At 38.2% G+C, this 19657-nt stretch overlaps 6 protein-coding genes and 1 pseudogene across 6 annotated transcripts, besides 1 other annotated feature; 5 read left to right on the top strand and 2 right to left on the bottom strand. All coding sequences in view use genetic code 12, as the record gives it.

Annotated features, from left to right (window-relative positions):
• Positions 1-199: 199 nt before the first annotated feature.
• Positions 200-3493, bottom strand: CORT_0F03620 (Sec12 guanyl-nucleotide exchange factor; the record flags this gene model as incomplete). The annotated part of the gene is made up of 1 exon (XM_003870664.1): positions 200-3493. The coding sequence occupies one exon, from the start codon at positions 3491-3493 to the stop codon at positions 200-202; it is 3294 nt and encodes a 1097-aa protein (XP_003870713.1).
• Positions 3494-3670: 177 nt separating this feature from the next.
• On the top strand, positions 3671-4642 carry CORT_0F03610 (Bud17 protein; the record flags this gene model as incomplete). Its single annotated transcript, XM_003870663.1, has 1 exon — positions 3671-4642. The coding sequence occupies one exon, from the start codon at positions 3671-3673 to the stop codon at positions 4640-4642; it is 972 nt and encodes a 323-aa protein (XP_003870712.1).
• Positions 4643-5018: 376 nt separating this feature from the next.
• CORT_0F03600 (Atg15 lipase) lies at positions 5019-6494 on the top strand (the record flags this gene model as incomplete). Its single annotated transcript, XM_003870662.1, has 1 exon — positions 5019-6494. One exon carries the CDS (start codon positions 5019-5021, stop codon positions 6492-6494), a length of 1476 nt encoding a protein of 491 aa, XP_003870711.1.
• A 1759-nt stretch (positions 6495-8253) lies between these two features.
• Positions 8254-9528, top strand: CORT_0F03580 (annotated as a pseudogene).
• Positions 8254-9528: a sequence feature.
• A 2756-nt stretch (positions 9529-12284) lies between these two features.
• Positions 12285-13133, top strand: CORT_0F03570 (Sur7 protein; the record flags this gene model as incomplete). Its single annotated transcript, XM_003870661.1, has 1 exon — positions 12285-13133. The coding sequence occupies one exon, from the start codon at positions 12285-12287 to the stop codon at positions 13131-13133; it is 849 nt and encodes a 282-aa protein (XP_003870710.1).
• Positions 13134-15490: 2357 nt separating this feature from the next.
• On the top strand, positions 15491-18100 carry CORT_0F03560 (Ptk2 protein kinase of polyamine import; the record flags this gene model as incomplete). The annotated part of the gene is made up of 1 exon (XM_003870660.1): positions 15491-18100. The coding sequence occupies one exon, from the start codon at positions 15491-15493 to the stop codon at positions 18098-18100; it is 2610 nt and encodes an 869-aa protein (XP_003870709.1).
• A 225-nt stretch (positions 18101-18325) lies between these two features.
• CORT_0F03550 (Rpl32 ribosomal protein L32) lies at positions 18326-19138 on the bottom strand (the record flags this gene model as incomplete). Its single annotated transcript, XM_003870659.1, has 2 exons — positions 18326-18720; position 19138. Coding segments are annotated over 2 exons (396 nt in total).
• Positions 19139-19657: the final 519 nt, after the last annotated feature.

Raw genomic sequence — 19657 nt, 5'->3', positions numbered from 1 at the left:
CAGTATTGAACTGTCTATCTTGACGGAGCTACTGAATAAATGTGGCTGGGCTCATATTCCAGCTCAATTGTTGATGACTCTAGAATAGAGGTGTTGACTTGGCAAAATACATAGCCAGTCTAAATTCATTTAAATTGACGTATTGTTTATTCTAATTGTTAAAAACTCCATACAAATATTCAGTTTTGTGATGCCACCTCTAAAGTTCATCTTTTTCCCTTGCATTTTTCGTTGGGGTAGCACTTCTTGATTTCTTGATGGTTCTTGTGACAACTTTTGTCACTTTTCTAGCGGATTTGGATGAAGATGGTGCTGAAAGTTTAGAAGATAGACTTGATCGCGAAAAATCCTCTACAGCCTTTCTTGTATTACCAGTTGGCTCAATTGTGTTAGCCTCTTCTTCAGCAGGATTCAATGAAGTAACAGCTTGGTCGATTTCCACTGCTTCACCCGATGGTGGTGAGACTGGAACTGGTGGTTCTCCAATGCTTTCTGTTTCATTTGGTTGAGGAGTTGGATCAACACCGCCAGTTCCAGATACTTCAACGGTGTGTGGTTCCTCTAACGGTGTCGGCTCCTCCGGTGTGTACTTCTGCTCATCGGCTACACTAGTTGCAGGTTCACTAATAAACTGCGTGTTAAAAGTTTCCTCTTTGACTACATCAGAAGCTTCGAATGTTTGGTCAATCTCAGCTGCTTCAGCATCAACTTGTCTATCCTCGGTTGGTTCTGATGGTACAGCATCTTGAACACCTTGTTCCTGACTCAATTGAGAGTTGAATTCATCCACACTGGCACCTTCTTCTGCTTGGTTTCTCTGTACAGTATCCACCAATTGATCTTGCTGTGAAACAATGGTTTCCTCGTCATGACTTTCAGTTGCATGTGATGGAGCCTCTGCAACTGTTTCACTGCCTGTAGTGTTTTCCACTGATGAGTCGAGATGGTGTCCAGCTATTTTTTCGCCAGCAACAGGTTCTACCTCAATTTCAGTAGATATTTCAACATCCTTGTGGTCAAAACTTACTCCGTGTGAATCACTTGCAGTTGGTTCTGGTTTGTCGGTTGGAGCATCTGCATATGCTTCGCCAGCAATTGGTTGCGACTCCTCTACTGCATCCTGTACTTCATCAGTGATTGGCTTCGAGTCCTCCGCATCAACCTGTGCTTCCTCGGCAATTGGTTGAGATTCCTCTATTGCATCCTGTACTTCCCCGACCTCAGAGTCTTTATAAGAATATTCTGATATGTTTTCGTGTTTGGGTAAATCAGCATTACTTACCTCGATGTTTTCTTCACCATTGACACCCTTGCCGTGTCCATCTGATTTAGAGGAATCGGAAGTTTCCACATTCGCTTCATCTTGTGTATCACTGGTTGATGCTGAGTCTTCTGCCACTTCTTCGTAAACCTCTTCAACAATTTCGATGTAGCCAGTGTCCGTAGCCTCCACCTCTTTATTGTTCGAGTCAATTGGCTCTGATGCAGATTCCACTTCTTTCACAACCTCCTCCACAACCTCCTCCACAACCTCCTCCACAACTTCCACATAATCATCATGAGGAAATTTGTCATCTGTAACTTTTTCAGTCTTTACTTGTTCCGTCTCACCATTTGAAGTATAATCCTGCTCCTCTGGTTCTGATTCGTTGTAAACGACTTCCTCGATAATATCAACATATTCTTCTTCATAGTGGGGATCAGCATCAATAGCATCAGCTCGTTGTGTATCATCAGATACGTGGGCAGCATCCTGTTCTTCAACAATTGTGGCATTGTTGACTACTTCGTGTATACTCTCATACTCAGGAACTGCAACGGTGGCAAACTCTGTTGATGCTGTGAAAGCCCCTTGTGTAAGATCAGCTTTAATGTTCAGATTGGAAATAGATTCCGAAAACGAAGCGTCTACCAAAAACGTTTCAGAAGAGGACTCGTTCCTCGTAGATTCTATAATTCCAGTACGCAACTTGATTTTGTCCAATGTTTCACTATCGAAATCAGTTTCAATCGTCTCTGCACGTAATTCTCTAGTCACTTCCAGTACGATATCATTCAAGGTGCTCCCTGCTTGTTCACTGACATCTCGTACGATATCTTCTTTGCCAAACTTTTCTTTGTAAAGCTCAATCGCTTTAGAGCCATACTTGTTGCCGTATTCTTCTGCAATTGTATACGCCATCTTTCCATACTTTTCAGCTAGCTCTAAACCAACTTTTCCATATTCACCAGCCAACTCAGTACCAATCTTTCCATAATGCAAACCAACTTCCCTATAATCTTTCAGGAACTTTTTCAGTAATTCTATTACCCCATCCAACTGACCAGTTTCATGAACCTTTTGAATACCAATTCCGAGTGCAGCAATTAATATTATTGTAAACAAGTATTGGAAAAGTGTGCCTATAACTGATTTTCCTGATGCATATTTTGGCGGTACGCGAACGACATTCAAGATATTTGCAGCACTACCTGTGGCTAATTTCGTACCATTTGGTGAAAAAGACACACTCGTGATGGCAAAAGGGTGCAACTTCTTAATAGTTTCCAACAACTTGAAATTTGAAAGCTTCACGATGTAAACAATTAGATCATTACCTGCAAACGCCACCAAATCCTGTGGAACAGACACATCCAAAGCAACAACGTTATTCAATTTCTTTGCAATCACTTGCTCCTGCATAATTTTTTGCTTTTTCAAGTCGTACCTCAATAAAGCTGCACCTTTACCGCCCTTGACACTGCTCGAAATTACGACCTCATTATCAATGATAAACTTGACTTTTGACAAATTGTATTTTTCCAATTGTTTATCAGCAGGTGCGGTTTTAGAAGTACCAATGACGGAATTAGTTTGAGTAGATATGGAAACGATTGATGAAGACGTGATATAACACAATGTTGACCCCGTCTTTGGACTAAAAGCAAAGTCTTTAATCTCGTCGTTTCCGGGTGGTTTATACTTGAACTTTAATTCCAATGCATCAGGGCTGAAAAAGTACAACACAGATGGTACAGTCGATGTCATCAAGCAACCTACAGTATTGTCTTGTGAGATTCTAATGACTTTTGGGTACTCATCGGTATCTCCACTAATTTCCTCCTCGAACTGAGCTGCATCATCAAATATCAAATGTTCCTCTTTATTATACTTGTACTTTCTAACATTGTTATTAATGTTCATGGACTTGATCAATTCAGAACTCTGATTGCATCCAACAACTACATTGTATTCATTCTCGTCAATTAGTCTTGTCACATCAATACATTGAGGTGAGTCTTCGTTTGGTGGTAGTTGAACTTCTCTAAACTTTTGTAGTCTTCGTTTAGCATCATTGACTTTGAAACTGCATTTGATGGCGGTGATCTTATTGGGAATTCCATTATTTCCTTCCCCACCTCCACCAGCTACCAACACAGTCTTGTTGTTGATAAATTTGGCATCTAGTATTGGATACCCAACATCAATGGACGCAGATTCTTTCAAACCCATGTTTTGTTATCCTCTAGTGATGGTGGTGTGTACCATTAAAATAATTGTTCAAAGAAAAACACGTAGATATTAATGAGCGCTACCAAATGTATCCGAGATGATGAATGAAGTTTAATGCTTGAATGTATGAGGTATACGTGATAATTGGGTTGGGTGAAGATATGCTACTCTGTATTAATGGAAGCCTTGTTGTGGTATTTATTCGAGAGCAGCAACATGTTAAAATTAAAGACATTGAAAATGATTTTTTTTTCACATATACATAACACACATGCGGCACAAATCCACCCAAGGCACACCATGAAAAGTCTATTATCGATCCTGTCCCATGTAGTCCACGGATATGTGGGAAACAGGGCAATAACTTTTCCTCTACAGTATATGGGATGGGATGTTGATGCAATAAATACCACCAATTATTCGAATCACCCTGGGTATGGTAGTTTACAAGGTTCAGCATCAGCCCCAGATGCAATTAGGGACGTATTGCAAGGATTACACCATGTTTTGGATTTGAACTCGTACGACTTGATTTTAACTGGGTATACTCCTAATGCTGGTGTACTCCTGGTGGTTAAAGATGAAGTTGTGCAGGTGTTGCAGAAACAAGACGGTAAAATTCCCCATTGGATTGTGGATCCGGTATTAGGGGACAACGGGAGATTATATGTTCTGGAGAAAGTTATTCCTGTTTACAAAGAGATTCTTTCTACCGGTTTGGTATCGTTAATCACTCCCAACCAATTTGAATTTGAGACTCTAAGTGAGGCAAAAATTATCGATTGGCAAACATGTGAAGTGGCTGTAAAGGCTTTCGCAGAAAATTACAAGGTTGGCAGCATTGTGATATCTTCTGTGGAAATAGATAATCAATTGCATTGTGTGGGTTACACGGATGGAAACATTTTCAGCAAACCAATACACAAGATTGATTGCGACTTTAATGGATGTGGAGATTTGTTTACAGGATTGGTAGCAAATTCATATTACGATAATGGCTATAACATCACGCCCGAGTCTATCGCTTCTGTTTTGCTGACATTACACAACATTCTTCAATTTAGTTTTGATTTTGAACTTCAAAAACAGGGACAGGCTCCCAAAGTGGTGAAGGATATTAAAATTGTTGCAGCAAAGGAGTATTTATAGAGTGTTATAGGACGATGGTTGAAGGATCTGTGTATTGTTTACAGAGGGACACAGGGTCGTAATGTAGAATTCCGTTCACGTGATTGTGCACTATACTTCTAAAGAACCGGTTGTTACGTCTTTCAACCCTCATCTTTACACTTATGCATGTCTCCACTGCTATGTTTTAGCATATAGAACTTATGTGCTCTCAGTTTATTCATGGTTGTAATGTGTAGGTGCCAAGCCTCACTACAAAGGATACACACAACAAAACTATAAAGTGCGCGTAGATAAATCCGAAAATGTATGACAGCAGAAATCAACTTCATCAGATAAGAGTTCAAAGAACCACAAGAAAATATCACATATAGCTGACATTTTTCAATAAACTTTAATGCCAACTATGACATTAGAAAAACGTGGCAAAGACAATAATCTACAGAAGATGCCGCCTATGAGATATTTTTGGTGGGGGCTACTATCAACAATTTTAGCATCATTAGCATGGATTAGATTTCTGTCCAAATACTACACAACAGTCATAGTGCTACCTCCCACCACAAAAGATGACTATAGTGAAAACTCATTACAGTTGAAACATATTTTTCATCATGGCGTTGGTCCTGAACAGTATATGGTACATAAACGTCTAGACGTAACTCCAGAGTACCTAGCCAAACACGAAGCCTACTTTACCTCACTAAATGAGAATTTACAGATTGAGCTGGATGAAGAATCCGACTGGCCAAAGGTCCATCATGGAAAAAACCCATTTGAGATAAAGTTACCCTTCAAGCAACAACAAAATAAAGCTAGAAGACTTAAAGAACGAAATACGCCAGGGTTTATAGACTCCTACCTAGATTACGCCAGGTCTGTCAACGGTGACGCAAAAATCCTCAATCGGATCAATTTAGAATGGGTTGATGATGACGTCCTGGTGCCAAACATAACTGACCGTGATACTGTGGTCTCCTTGGCCACGATCGCATCTAATGCATATGTACGCTTCCCCAAAGATGACGACGAAAAGAAGAAATCTGACTGGATAGATGTTGGAGGATGGGATCCGGATGAGGAAAACCACGACATCAATTTTGGTTGGGATTATGATGGATTGCGGGGACACGTATTCGTTAGTTCTGATAACAAAACAGTTGTAATTGGCATAAAGGGAACCTCGGGTGCGGGTCTACCTGGAGGTGGTAGTGATGAAACGCAAGGAAATGATAAAACTAACGACAACTTATTATTCTCTTGTTGCTGCGCAAGAGTCGGATATTTATGGACTACTGTTTGCGATTGCTATGAAAAAACATACACATGCAATCAAGATTGCTTAGAGAAGGAGTTGCGTAGAAAAGACAGATACTACGAGGCAGCATTAGACATTTATAAAAATGTCACCAAATTGTATCCACCTGAAACAACTGAAATCTGGGTTACAGGTCACTCGCTTGGAGGTGCATTAGCTAGCTTATTGGGTCGTACATATGGGCTACCGGTAGTAGCAGTTGAAGCCCCAGGAGAGATGCTTGCTTCCAAACGATTACATTTACCATCTCCTCCAGGACTTCCAAAGCATTTGGAACACATTTGGCACATTGGAAATACTGCCGATCCTATTTACATGGGGGTTTGCAATGGAGCATCAAGTAGCTGTAGCTTAGCAGGCTATGCTATGGAGACTGCATGCCACACTGGCTATCAATGTGTTTATGATGTGGTCACCGATAAAGGATGGCGTGTCAATTTGTTAAATCACAGAATTCACACGGTCATTGATGAGATAATATTGACGTACAATGAAACAGCCAAATGCGTGGAGCAAGCACCTTGTCGAGATTGCTTTAACTGGAGATTTGTATAAGCTGAATCTTAAGGAAAGGCAAGATCGATGATGAAATAGCTCGGTAAGATTATACAATGCCGTGCCAGACCTCCCACTAAGTTGATCCGTATTTTGAGTACAGATTGTGCAAAGGCGCTGATTTTGAGTATGTGTGCTCTCGAAATTTGGTTTTTTCAAAATGGGCAGAAAGCAAGTGTCCTACACAACTGCATCCTAAAAGGTGTTTTTCCCAAGGAGAGGTACATGGTCCCGATATGCGTGGATTTTGTACTGATATTGGAAGTGCGTGCTCATAATTTCCTCATTCGGAAACTTAAAACAAGTAGTGAATCAAGATTTAACGCCCCCTAACGTAAGGACCAATTAGGAAACCTTATTACTCAAAAGGAATAGAGACGACCATTGATACTAATTTTGGAATTCTGTATTTTGACGAGAAAAGTTTGAAAAGAATCTTCATCATAACAATGGACGATCGTACGCAATATGGTGTCGCGCATGATGGATGAACGAAGAATTGGATCAGGTGAGATTGTGACTTGTCTAGGCGAAGTTCGACATTATGTTTTGAAGGCAAAATTGCAACAAAGGTTGTATAGAAGCATTGGGAGTATGTACTTCACAAAAAACCCTTGATATAGAGACGTACGGCATTCCTTGTAACTGAGTTGAAGAAAATGCTAAAATGTCATTGGAGACTTGTTTCAAGAAAGATCCGTTATCAGATACACGCTACTCCTATACTTCTTGATCTCCAAATCAGGAAAGGCCCTGAAGTATAAAATAGGAGGAAAACGTACGATTTCATTGATAAATGAGACTTGGCATCAAGGACCTTTATTGTAGCGAGACTTTTCTGGGTAAACAAATTATCCCTTCTCGTGAGGCGTTTAGAGAGATATTTAGAGATTTTGTAATTTATCGACCGCTTATAAAATTGTGGCTAAAAAATGTGATTTAAAAATCTGCTAGTTCACTGGCTTTAAAGAGTGGTTGGGATACAGTAGGTAATTTTTATTACCACAACGCCCTTGCAAATGTGAGCACTTTCCGTGACATCCAAATATGTAAGGGATTTTTTTTTAAGCTCATGTTTGAAAAGTGAATTTTATCACGTACAACTGAAACCCAAACCATAGTTCAAAAATAAACGGAAAAGATAACTCGTAAACCAAGATCACATTTTCGCTTACGCGCGTAAGCGAAAATAGTTGGGCCACAAAATACCTGAGCCTATGATTTTCAGATTAGCACTTTTAGGGAGAGTACAGTTCCTGTTGAGGTTCACTATTGGCTGCAGAAGGGAAACACCACTCTGGTATCAAAAAATTGTTCTCATTCAGAACCGCCACTTCACGAAAAATATTGTAACACTATTGTGCTGGGTGGCATGCCGCTGATATCTATTTGCAAAATTTGAGGGTCCTTGAAGTATCTAATTGAACAAATGGGGGTCTTTTTGTCTTAAGTCCTTGTCTTGCATGTGCTACACCCGTCTTGAACCAAGTTCAAGAAAAAAAAACAACGGTAGATCTGTTATTGTTTACATGAATATACAAGGATCAGCTTTGTTTGACTAAAACCTTTGACCCTGGCTTCGTGATGAGTGACTAAATACACTCAAGGTCAACAATTACCCTTGAAATTCCCTTCAATGTTTCACCAACAGGAAAACACGATGAATTTTCCAAATGAAGCTACTTTCCAGTTGATATTCAATGTCGATCTTAATGAATCTTAATGAACTCAATCCATATATAAAGAGCTGGAATTGTCTCCTCTTGGGAGCAATTTGGGATGGTTTTGTCATCACCAATAGCTGTCGATCCTTCATATCATGTTTTTTATAGCTCAATTAGTGCTGCTTGCTTTATTTGTGAGTGCAACTCATCACGAAGCAGTGGTCCCAAATGATTTTAAAGATTGGACTCCGCCGCTGGTTCAACCTGTTTGTGGTGTCAAGCAACTTTACTGCGATACTTCAACTACTAAGGAAGACTGTGGTCAAGTCACTTTCAAATCCGCTTTTGTTGTTTCTAATCCCCAGAAAAATGAAGATGGTACTTTCAACATTGTTATGAAATATGAGGCAGATCATGCCGACAAGTTGTACGAGTATTTTGCTGAAAATGTGACTCTGGTCTCAATCACTGGTACTGGTGTTGATGATGTTTACATTTATCGTAAGGATGTGTAGAAAGGAATTGACAATCCTTTCAAGTGGTCCAAGCAAATTCAAACTAGACCCCAAATTAGACAAGAAAAATGTTGCCTTCCAGATACTGTACAAATTGGGTATAATTTTGTCCAATATGGACCCGGCTGGGGTGCTTTGCATTGTGTTTTTGACAAAAGTTGCGTATACCAAGTGAAACCTAATTTCAAGTATGTTGAAGCATGTGATTCGGAGTCAGTTTTTAACAAACAATGGTCAATGTATAAAAGGGATGACGAATTGACAACTTTGGAAAAGAGAAACAACAAATATGAGACCTTGTTACATTTATGCACAAGTAAAACTTACAAGATCAGGCAAATGTGTTGGGATTGTGATTGTTTGCTATTTTCAAGCACCATTCAGGTTGCACCTACCTCAACTACATCACAATCAAAAAAATCATCAATTGCAACAAGCTCATCAGCGCCACGAGTGGAACCAACTCCGACTACTGTTATTACAACACAGGTTACTACTATTTTGACTCTTGGCACCACGATTATCTCAAATTATTTGCCCTCGACGGATGTCATCTTATCGTCAGCACCAGGGACAATCATGTCATCATCCAGTGTAATTAAGTCTCTGGATACCTCTCGCGTTCCAACTTCCTCAAGTCCACTAAACAGTTTAACAACGATATCAGTTTTGTCGTCTGTTCCAACAGCAGCTTTAACTACTTCCTCATCAGCTGTTCTGTCCGTACCACAAGCAACCACGTCAACTTCACTTAGCCTAAGTTCAAATATTTCACCTAGCTCTTCCTTGGTGTCTCCTTCTGAGAGTTCGTTGAAAAGCTCAACGCATCAAACTTTGACGGTCTTATCTAGCTCACATTCTGACTCTACAAGCACTGGTGCCGGATCTACTAGCTTTACAAACAATGGTTCCTAAACTATTGACATAGGATCCACTTCTAGTGCTGGTTCTACTGGTGCTGGATCTAGTGATGCTACAGATACTGGTGCTGAATCTACTGGTGCTACAGGGTCAGTCCCTTGGTCTACAAGTTCTGCTGTTGAGTCTCATGGTGACAAGTTTACAACAGGTGCTGGAAATACATCAGAAACTAATCCAACTACGGGTCCGGGAAATGCGTCATATGCTAAGGCGACAACCGGAGCTGGAAACTCATTAGATACCAAACTGACTACTAGTGGTGGAAATTCATCAAGTGCTGTGAATGATTCAGGGGCTAAGCCAACATCTGGTGAAGGAGAAAACAACATTTCAGGATCTACATCCAGTAAAGGTGAGAACAACAACTCTGGATCTAAACCAGAGCGTGTTGGTAGTGATAAACAGAGTTCAGGAACTAGCAATGAAGTTCGTACCAAGTCAGAAAATGAATCAGCAAATGAAGTATTCTCAAGTACAACGTTAAAAAAAACAGTAATCTCAACATTGACATCATCTGATTCAGGTCATCATGTTGGTTAGGATATAGACTCATCATCTTCATCATCAGGGCAACGTGTTGATACTGTTACGATTCAATCGTATTCTGCAGCTGGTGCAGCCATTGGAAATTCAATTAGAATTACGTTGATGAGTTTGATTGCTGCAATTTTGTTTTGAGAAGCTCTAGTGCTTACATTTTTAATTTTACTTTTACTATCTTTTTCGGTCGTATCCCAGTTGTGGTTTTATAATCAATCCTTCGGTTTTTATTCCATGTTCATCAGTTTTTCAAGACTGTTGAATTATTGTTAGTTACCTTTATCTTTTTGAATAACAATCTCTTAATTATCACATATGATTTTGCTTTTTGAGTTCATGAACATGGACCCTATTTTGTACGGTGTATGCGTTGACTAGCCAGTTGAGATAACTGAACTGTCTTAGAGGAATAAAGTCTGGAGAGTAAACGATTGATAGATTTATATTAATTTCATATGTATTGGAAGAGTTTTACCTGTCTCAATGTAAAGAAACTATGCCTTGCCCATAGGATATTTTGAAACGAACAATAACAAACAACTTCAATAAAGAAATTCATTTCACATTAGTATCGAGTTACAAAATTCAAAACATACACTTAACGAAAATCAAAAGGGAAAAAGTTCTCTGTACTTGCCAGGACTTCACACAAAAACATTCAAATGAAAATAGTATCCATGACCACTCTAGATAGTTTCATGTATACCGCACTCGTGAACGAGTGGTGAACTTTCAATGCTCTGTGACAAATGAAGTGTTATAGTTAGGAAGAAAATAAGAGAAGGGGTAAATAATTGCTGATTTTCAATTACTCTCGCTTCAGTCTCCGCGCGTTTTGCAATTTTCTACTTTTGCCAACAGTACACGACTCGGTACAGAATGTTTGGTAGCATCTATCTTTTGGCTTTACCACTACCCCATGCTAAAGTGTCAGTTTGAAGATTACTGCGTAGCCCGAAGCTGATTTGGGTCTGGAAGTTTGATCTGATATATATTCAGTTAACTATTACTACGTATTAACTGTTTGTAATTATTTACTTTTACAATTTTTGTAGGATATTGATGCGAAATGTTTAACTTAAATCATCCTCATATTTTAGCCGGAACTTCTTAAAAGTGAAGGGACTTATTTACGGGTTCAACGATTTGATCCTTTCATAAGTGTTTCTACTAATAGTATGACCGTTTCCTTATTGAGTAAATCATAAGTCTTGCGCGAAATGACAGGTCACACACGCACTAGAAGAAGAGGCTCATACACACCAAATACTTACACAAACTAGATTAAAACCATGAGAAGCATAAAATGAAATTTTGGTGGTGGAATTATGTCATAGCCGTTCCAACAGAGGAAGAAATAGAATAAAAAAGAAACGACAGGCTTGCTCTTTACAGAACAACAATACAATTTCAGATTTGACAATAAGAAGACCCAATTTGTACAGGTACTTTTGTATTGTGTTTCTTGGTTATTATGTGTGGTTGGTGATGTTTTTTGTTTACAATTGAGACTAAAATGGAATATAGAGCAGGGTAAGAAGTTAATTTGTGTAAGACACAAAAGAGTGCAACTTACTGTTAATGTTCATTTTTTCGTCAAGTAGACACGCTTAAAATTTATTCTTTGAGTATCACAAAGTACGAGAAAGACATTCGTGTAAGTAACAGACGATGAAATTTTCGCAGATTTTGAGGTTCAACTATAAACAATATTGGCTTCCCGATGTAAGATGTTCTAGCTGCAGAAGTTGCTACTGTTATGTAATATAGCAATCTTTGACCTCCCTTACAGCCAAGATTATTTCAATTCAAAGTTACATCATCAATGGTCCAAATTAAGATTTTTTTGGTCGAGCGGCTTGAACTTACAAAGTGTAAACAAATGGAAACAGTTACACAAAATGGTTCAAGAAAATAAACAAAACAAAACTAATAGTACAACCTATTATTAAGTTTTTCATTTTATAGTCCAAAAGGGAATATACACAAAGGAACTGTAACATCATGACTTTTCTGCATCAGCTGCATCTCCAACCTTTCAGCAAAGGCAAAATAAAAATAGAAAAATTAGTTTCAATTTATATCTCATTTCTTTTTCTTTCTTTCTATTCTACACTCACCCATTCATTACTAGACTGCCCCCGCCTACAATGAGAGTAATCAATACATTCTTCAACTTATTTTTTCTAGCCGGCGCATGTCTATTGCTCATTTTCACAGTATTGGCCGGTTCATCGAAACATTTCCCCTTGAACAAATTCTATTGGTTAGAAGCCGATACTTCAAATATCCCCAATTCACCAGCAAACACATCAGCATGGACCTTCTGGGGTGTATGTGACAAGAACGATTATTCCAATTGTAAATTAGGACCAGCTTACCCCATTTCTCCCGAGGACAATTTCGATACTACGAGAAATGTACCACTGGATTTCTTGGATAATCAATCAACGTATTATTACTTGAGTAGATTTGCATTTGCATTTTGTTTAATTGCTTTGGGATTCAGTGGATTGGCTTTAATTATCGATATTTTGGGCTTTTGCTTTACAATTATTGACAAAGTTGTCATGTTTCTTGTTACTGTTGCATTGTTTTTCATGGCCGCTTTTGCATCTTTCCAAACTGCAGTTACTGTATTGGCCAAAAATGCATTTTCAAATGATGATAGACATGCCAAAGTTGGTGCTAAAGCCATGGGTATTATGTGGGCAGCATTCGTATGCTTGGTAATTTGTTGGGTATTGACATTTGCTGCTAATATCAGCAACAGTTACAAAAAGCACATGGCTAGAGTCAATCAACAAAAACAAGAGAAAGAAGGTGTGTATGATAATGATAGACAACAAGGATATCCAAAGGGTGTTGCTGCTACTCGTGATGATTCTTCTTTTACTAGAGCAGAAGTTAGAGATGAGGATGATGCAAACAATGGTGGTGGAATTAGATTTTTCAAAATAAAGAGAAATCAGAAAGCAGTTGAAGATGAATCTGTATAATAGAGCATGACGCTTCTTGTTTATGTGATCGAGATAAACGTTCAAGATTACTGTTCGTTGACTTACTTCTCATTTTCAATCCTGTCTTGCACATGGAATTGAGAGTCCTTCAGTTTGAAGGTGAGTGGCTTGTGACACAATCCATGTCGGTGTTTATTTTCTTTCTTTTACGTTGTTTTATACCACTTTAAATCTTTCGAAACCTTTAGATGTACTTTTTCTTTAATATACGTAACTTCTTACTTTTATTTATTACTACAAAGGTGATGTAATTTGCAATGGAGGCACCAATTACTATGTACATATTTTATGTCTAGTTCTTTGGAAACGGATAAGATCAATGTTCAAGGCGAATTGCATAATGTGGAGAGAATGGGAAACAACATTGGGCTTCAACAACACCATTGAATTTGGTAGGTAGATGAGAGGTTACAATCCTTCTATATTGTGCACAAAGAGGTGATGGTTTTAGTAGAAAAAGCTTTGAAACCCTGAATTCTCGACTCTTAAGATATGATTAAAGAGGCTTAGACCATTCGTACCTTATCAACTCAACCCCATTCTCTCTTATCGCTATGGATACTATCTTATATCTCTTTTGAGACACCCCACTTTTGTTGGTTTCTGAAATTTCTTTTCTCTCGGAGTAATGAGATACGACCAAAAGAAAACGTATTTTGCCAAGCTTAAGAATCTACTCAAGAAATATGGCAAATTGCGATTGATATTTTGCCGTACAAAAAAAGGAAAATAAGAAAAAAAGGGGGGTAGAGGGTGGGGTGGAAAGGGGAGGAACAAATAGGTGGATGTTTTATTGTTTTGGAAGGATTATTGAGTTAGAGGGCTGAGGAGGGCAGAATAGGGAGAGGGTCTTGGCGGTGCTCCCCCAAACCTTTGTTCGTAAATTTCTTTTCTTTTGTTTATTTCGCAACCTTTGTCGCAATATTTATCACACACTGTTTTGACAAGCTAGAGCTTATGTAGTGAGTGACTCGTAGTTCATAGATACCAAGCTATTGCCACGTCCTCAAAATATCGTTTTCACGCATACTCTTCGTAAATAGTTCGACAATCGAGGTGCTTCAAGATAAATTACTTGTTCATCCTTTTTACCACGTTGTGCACCAAAAAAATGGGGCGATAACTAAAATCCTAACAACCATCTCATTTTCATTATTGTTCGAAAATTTCATAATCTTAACAACCAAAGAACGTGGCAGATGCGGAAAGACAAAAAACCGATTGTTATTGCCTATTAAACAAAACTGACGTAGCTTTGGTATGATAGAAGTGCATTGCAATCCCTGTTACCACCGTTATTGCTTAAAGAAACCGTCGATCCGAATACACTGCTTTTGTCGGCTATAAAGAGAAATAGTCCGATGCAGGCACAAAAATATAAAAAAGACAAAATCGCACGAATGACCGGATTTATATGCGTAAAGCAGTTATGAGCCTACTATAGTCATACGTGTCTCATTAGTTATTTGTAGAAGGTAATAATGTCAGTCGCTCAACGGGGTGTTTACGTACATACGCAGTTTTCTCATAGCTTCTATTTTCTTCCGTTAGAAACTGTTTTATTATTCTATTATTTCTGTTTCCTGTATGTAACGACAAAATAACTCCGAAAAAGACATGTATTGCTATGTTTTCTGCAATAATTGCTTGAAACAAAACTTATCCAAGTATGATCTCACATTGCAGTATACATTCCATACTACCCTACTATTTGTTTTGAACAACAACAGCTCTAGTTTTATAGTGCTTTCTGTGTATGTGTTTGTGAGTCTGCTGGAAACGAGGAGAGAAAGATGAATAAAAATTTCTTTTTCTAAATGAAAGAGAAAACGTGTGTATTTAGTAATAAGAAAAGTGGAAAGACAGAATGAGATAGGCGAATAGCATATACAAACCATACCCCCTCACCATATAGCCAAACTTCTCCACATATCTTCAGTCTTCAGTATAAAGATATATAAATAGAAACCATATACAAAAGTACTACTGAGATACCAAATACATATAAGAATGGAGAAGCACGCCACTAAAGGTGCATAAGTTTAATTAAAGTACTCATTTAATCAACAACAATAAGTAAATTAAAAAACGAGGCCAACAAACAAATTTTATTAAAATTTAATATTTAATATTAATCAATTTTAATTTATAAGTTAGAAGTTATAAAAGTTGCGATAATTGAGATTCATTTCAGAAGGAAAACCAAAACCCCTATATTTATATTTTTACAACCACCCAGTAATCGACCAACACTACTATATTCATAATATCACAACACTACCAACGTAGTCTGTAACGACATCAACCATACTTTCCAAACACACAATCAATTCAAAATGAAGGAACATCATAGTGGGTTAAAAGCTATCTTCAAAAAGGAGTTATCTCCAGCTAATTCAAACTCATCCTCTTCTAACACTGACCCATCAGCTTCTCATTCCAAGTTATCAAAGTTTTTCCACCATCATAGAGACAAAGATGAGCCAAGTACGGAGCCATCATCAAGGAATACATCTCCACATGGTAAGCAACAACATCCACCTGCACCTTCACCAGCAATTGGAGACGGTCCAAAGAGAACATCATCAGCACTTTCTTTGAGGCGGAGGAACACTAATCCTTTGAATTCAACTGCAAACGGAAGAGATAGAGCTGCTTCTGAATTACAACACCCCAAACCACAACATGTTTCGGCAGCAACTCCCAATAAAAAAATGACCAAAGCTGAAACTTTGGCTCATTTCCAACAAATGGATAATAGAAATAAAGCAACACAACACTTGAGGAGTAGTAGGGTGCCATCAGCTCATAATTTAACTAGCCAATCACCAGCTCTTGACACCCCCTCGCCCAATCATGAGAAAATTGTTTACAACCCATATGGAATGAAAAAAACTCCGTCACAAGAGCCCAAGAGGAATACAAGTTTCTACCTTTCGGGTAATAACGACGGTGAAAGGATTGTCGCTAACCCTGTTGCTAATCCCAATGATTATCTTCCACCTGATTTACAACAGCCTCATGTCAATTTGCTAGAAGACTTTGAAATCGATGTCAGCAATAAGAAATTAGGTGATGGTGGTTCTTCTGACGTTCGGATTATAAATTCTCGTCATAACAAACGCCAGTTATATGCATTAAAGAAATTTACCATGTTGAGTAAAGAAACCGATGAAGAGTTTTACAAACGAGTACTGAAGGAATATATCATACAAAAGAAATGTTCTAAATCAAGGCATGTTGCTGATGTATTGGCAATACTACGTATACAAAGTCAAGCTAATTTAACTCGTGGTTGGGGTGTTGTTATGGAATATTGTAATGGTGGTGATTTATTTTCACTCATTGTTCGACCTGGATGGAAGAAATCACCATTGAATGAAAAATATTGTCTTTTCAAACAAATTGCCTATGGATTGAAATTCATCCATGAATGTGGCATTGCTCATCGTGATTTGAAACCGGAAAATGTGTTGCTCGATGCCAATGGTATGGCCAAATTGTGCGATTTTGGTGTTAGTACTTATCAACATGAAACACCCGGTGATTTCAATAGTCCTGTCAAGTTGTCAACAGCATATGTTGGATCCCCACCTTATTCTCCGCCTGAAGTTATGCTTTTAAAGGATAAATCAGCATCAGAAGCAAAGAATTTTGCTTACGATATGTTCAAATCTGATGACTGGGCATTAGGAATGCTTTTGTTCTGTCTTGTATATGGAGGTGTGCCATTCCAGCAATCGACCCCACTAGACCATGCTTTTAGGGACTACACATTCAATCACAAGAGGTTTTGTAGCGATCATCAAAATTTTAAAAACAACAAGGGATTCAACAAAGGACCTGGTGTTGAGTTTAAAATGGCGGCTAAATTTGAAAGTACTGGTGCGTCAAGAGTTGCATGGAAATTATGTGATCCATCTGTTTCAACTAGGTACGATTTGGACTTGTTATTTGAAGACCCTTGGTTCCAAGCTGTTGAGATGTGTATTTATGAAGATCCTGATCAAGAGGTGAATCCGTTTGTGTTACCAGGAACCGGAGAAACCCCTGGTTCAGGTACATCATCGGGCTACAATTCACAAACACCATCAAGAAAGGGAACTTTCATTAGGCAAAAGGGAACCGCCAATGGAGATGGTTATGCTAGCCATGATGAGAATAACAACCTTAGTGGGTCATTGCGAAGTATGTTGGATTTGACCGATGCATCAGAAAAGAATAACAACAATGGTGTAAGAAACATTTCGTCAAGTAATGCTTCACTTCATTCAAATGAAAATAATGTATTGCCACGTACGAAATCAATGCTTGATTTTGATCATCAACAAGCATCATCCAAACAGCTCCCACAACAACAATTCTCGTCGTCAAATTCGTCGCCACAACAGCAACCACAACAACTGTTTACTTCGGACCATTCACTAAATAATGGTAATCTACCGGCGTTAGAAGAGAGTGATATTGAACACGAGCCTGAATTGGATGCAGCTCAAAAACAAGATAAACTCGAACAACAACATATTGAGCATCAATTACAAATTGAACAACAACAACAGTATGAGCAACAACGAGGGCTTGAAGAGAAACAACGTGAGGAGAAGTTGCAACAACAACCAGATTCATCATTAGAAAATGACAATGAGAGAAGAGGATCGCCATCTTCTTTAAATCATGACACATCTGCACCTCAAAACGATCCATCAAGTTTCAAATTACCCCCAAGTAGACATGACACATCAAATACATCAAATTCAGCCGTGACTGAAGAAGAAGATGATGCCAGTTGTCATTCATTATCTGATATCAAACGACACCATGGACATATTTTGCGTAGTGTTAGTAATTTGAAATTGGAAGCGGATGGAACTTGTGATTTAGGTTATAAGTTGAAGAGACACCATCATAATGATGTTAGTAATGCTAATAGTGTTGGTCGGAGATAAGAAGGAGCATCTAAGTGGAGACCATGTTTCGTATTTGTGTACATATATTAATAGACGAGAGAGACCACTGCTTTTGAATAGGGCTTCTTTTTTACCGTAAAGTCTACGATTCTTCAATCAAGACGTGAAAATATATCTTTATTAGTAATATACACAAATAAAGCTGTTATTATTGCTCTCTCATCACCTTACACCATCTAAAAAGAATACAGAATCCTCTCAAACTTATGCTTCCAAAGAAACTCTACCCTTTGGATTGGTAACCTTAACACCAATCTTCTTAGCTTTTGAAACAATATCAACTCTGTTCTTAGCAGATACATTGTGAGCAATTTCAGCGGCATAAGTCTTGGTATGCATAACCAATACATCCAAATCTTTCAAGTTCTTAACAACAAATACCTTGTGTCCTGATGGAGTCATGTATTTGGTTTTTTTGTTTGATCCATAACCAATGTTTGGTTGAGGAATGGTACCTCTAAATCTTCTACGGACACATGAGTCGATACCCTTTTGCTTTCTCCAGTTTTCGGCAACTCTGTGGTATCTGTCGGAGTGATGTCTCTTGAATCTCTTGGTGTATTTCTTGACAATCTTTGGGTGTGGAACTGAAGTAGCCACTAGAATAGAAAAAGTTAGTATTAAGATCACTTAGGGAACGCTGTCTGATAGAAGAAAGGAGAAGCTGGTTAAGAAAACAATGATGAGCGATAGCCTTGTTTCATGTTGAGTGAATAAGTTGGTAGAAGAATTTGATAGGTGATGCCCTTTCTGAATAATGATTTTTGTTTTGAACTCTGGCTTCCAAATAAATAATGAGCTATTCTAACTTTTGATTTTGAATGGCAATCTTTCTTGCATTCAGGTGTCTCCTTTATTCGCGTTGGTGAAGCTTGTTAGAGACTTCTTGTCCTTTCTTCTTGACTCCATCACTTTGAAAATCCTTCACCAAATATAGTAAAGTTTACAGCTCCTTGTCTCTCAGTCCCTCCCTCTTGGTTCCATTGACAACATGGTCGTATTCCAATAAGACATACTCTTTAATTGTATTTGTCGTTGATATTAAAACAAGAAAGTAAACGTAAAGATTTCTTTGCTTTAGTTGATAACTACTTAGAAAATTTTTCAGTGAGAGAGAGTATGTGCGCAGTGTCAGTATCTACATGACTTAGCTTTTGTCGGTACTGCATACTGGATACAAATCGGTAGCACCATATTAGAGACTAGTTGGTAGCGAGATATTAAAGAGATATACAAAGGGTTACAGCCCTGAAAAACTAAACCTCCCGCTACCAAAGTATAACAATTTTTTATCTTACAATGATTTTTCGTAATTGTGACATACTTCCTAATTGGGAATGCAAGATTAAGTTTGTTTAGAAAGTATACGATGTGGTGATTGATAAGGTTAGTTTGAGCAGGGATTCGTAAACTTAATCTCCGAAATATTTCAAATAAAAAAGTCATCATGTCGTCTGTTGTTGGTTCTACATTATTGCCAACGGCTCGCAAATATCAAACACTTTCGAATATAAAGCGCATAGCAATCGTAAAACC

Source organism: Candida orthopsilosis (assembly GCF_000315875.1).
Source record: "Candida orthopsilosis Co 90-125, chromosome 6 draft sequence".
Classification (NCBI taxonomy): domain Eukaryota; kingdom Fungi; phylum Ascomycota; class Pichiomycetes; order Serinales; family Debaryomycetaceae; genus Lodderomyces; species Lodderomyces orthopsilosis.
The sequence above is the reverse complement of the archived record's forward strand: the minus strand, read 5'-3'. Positions and strand labels throughout refer to the sequence as shown.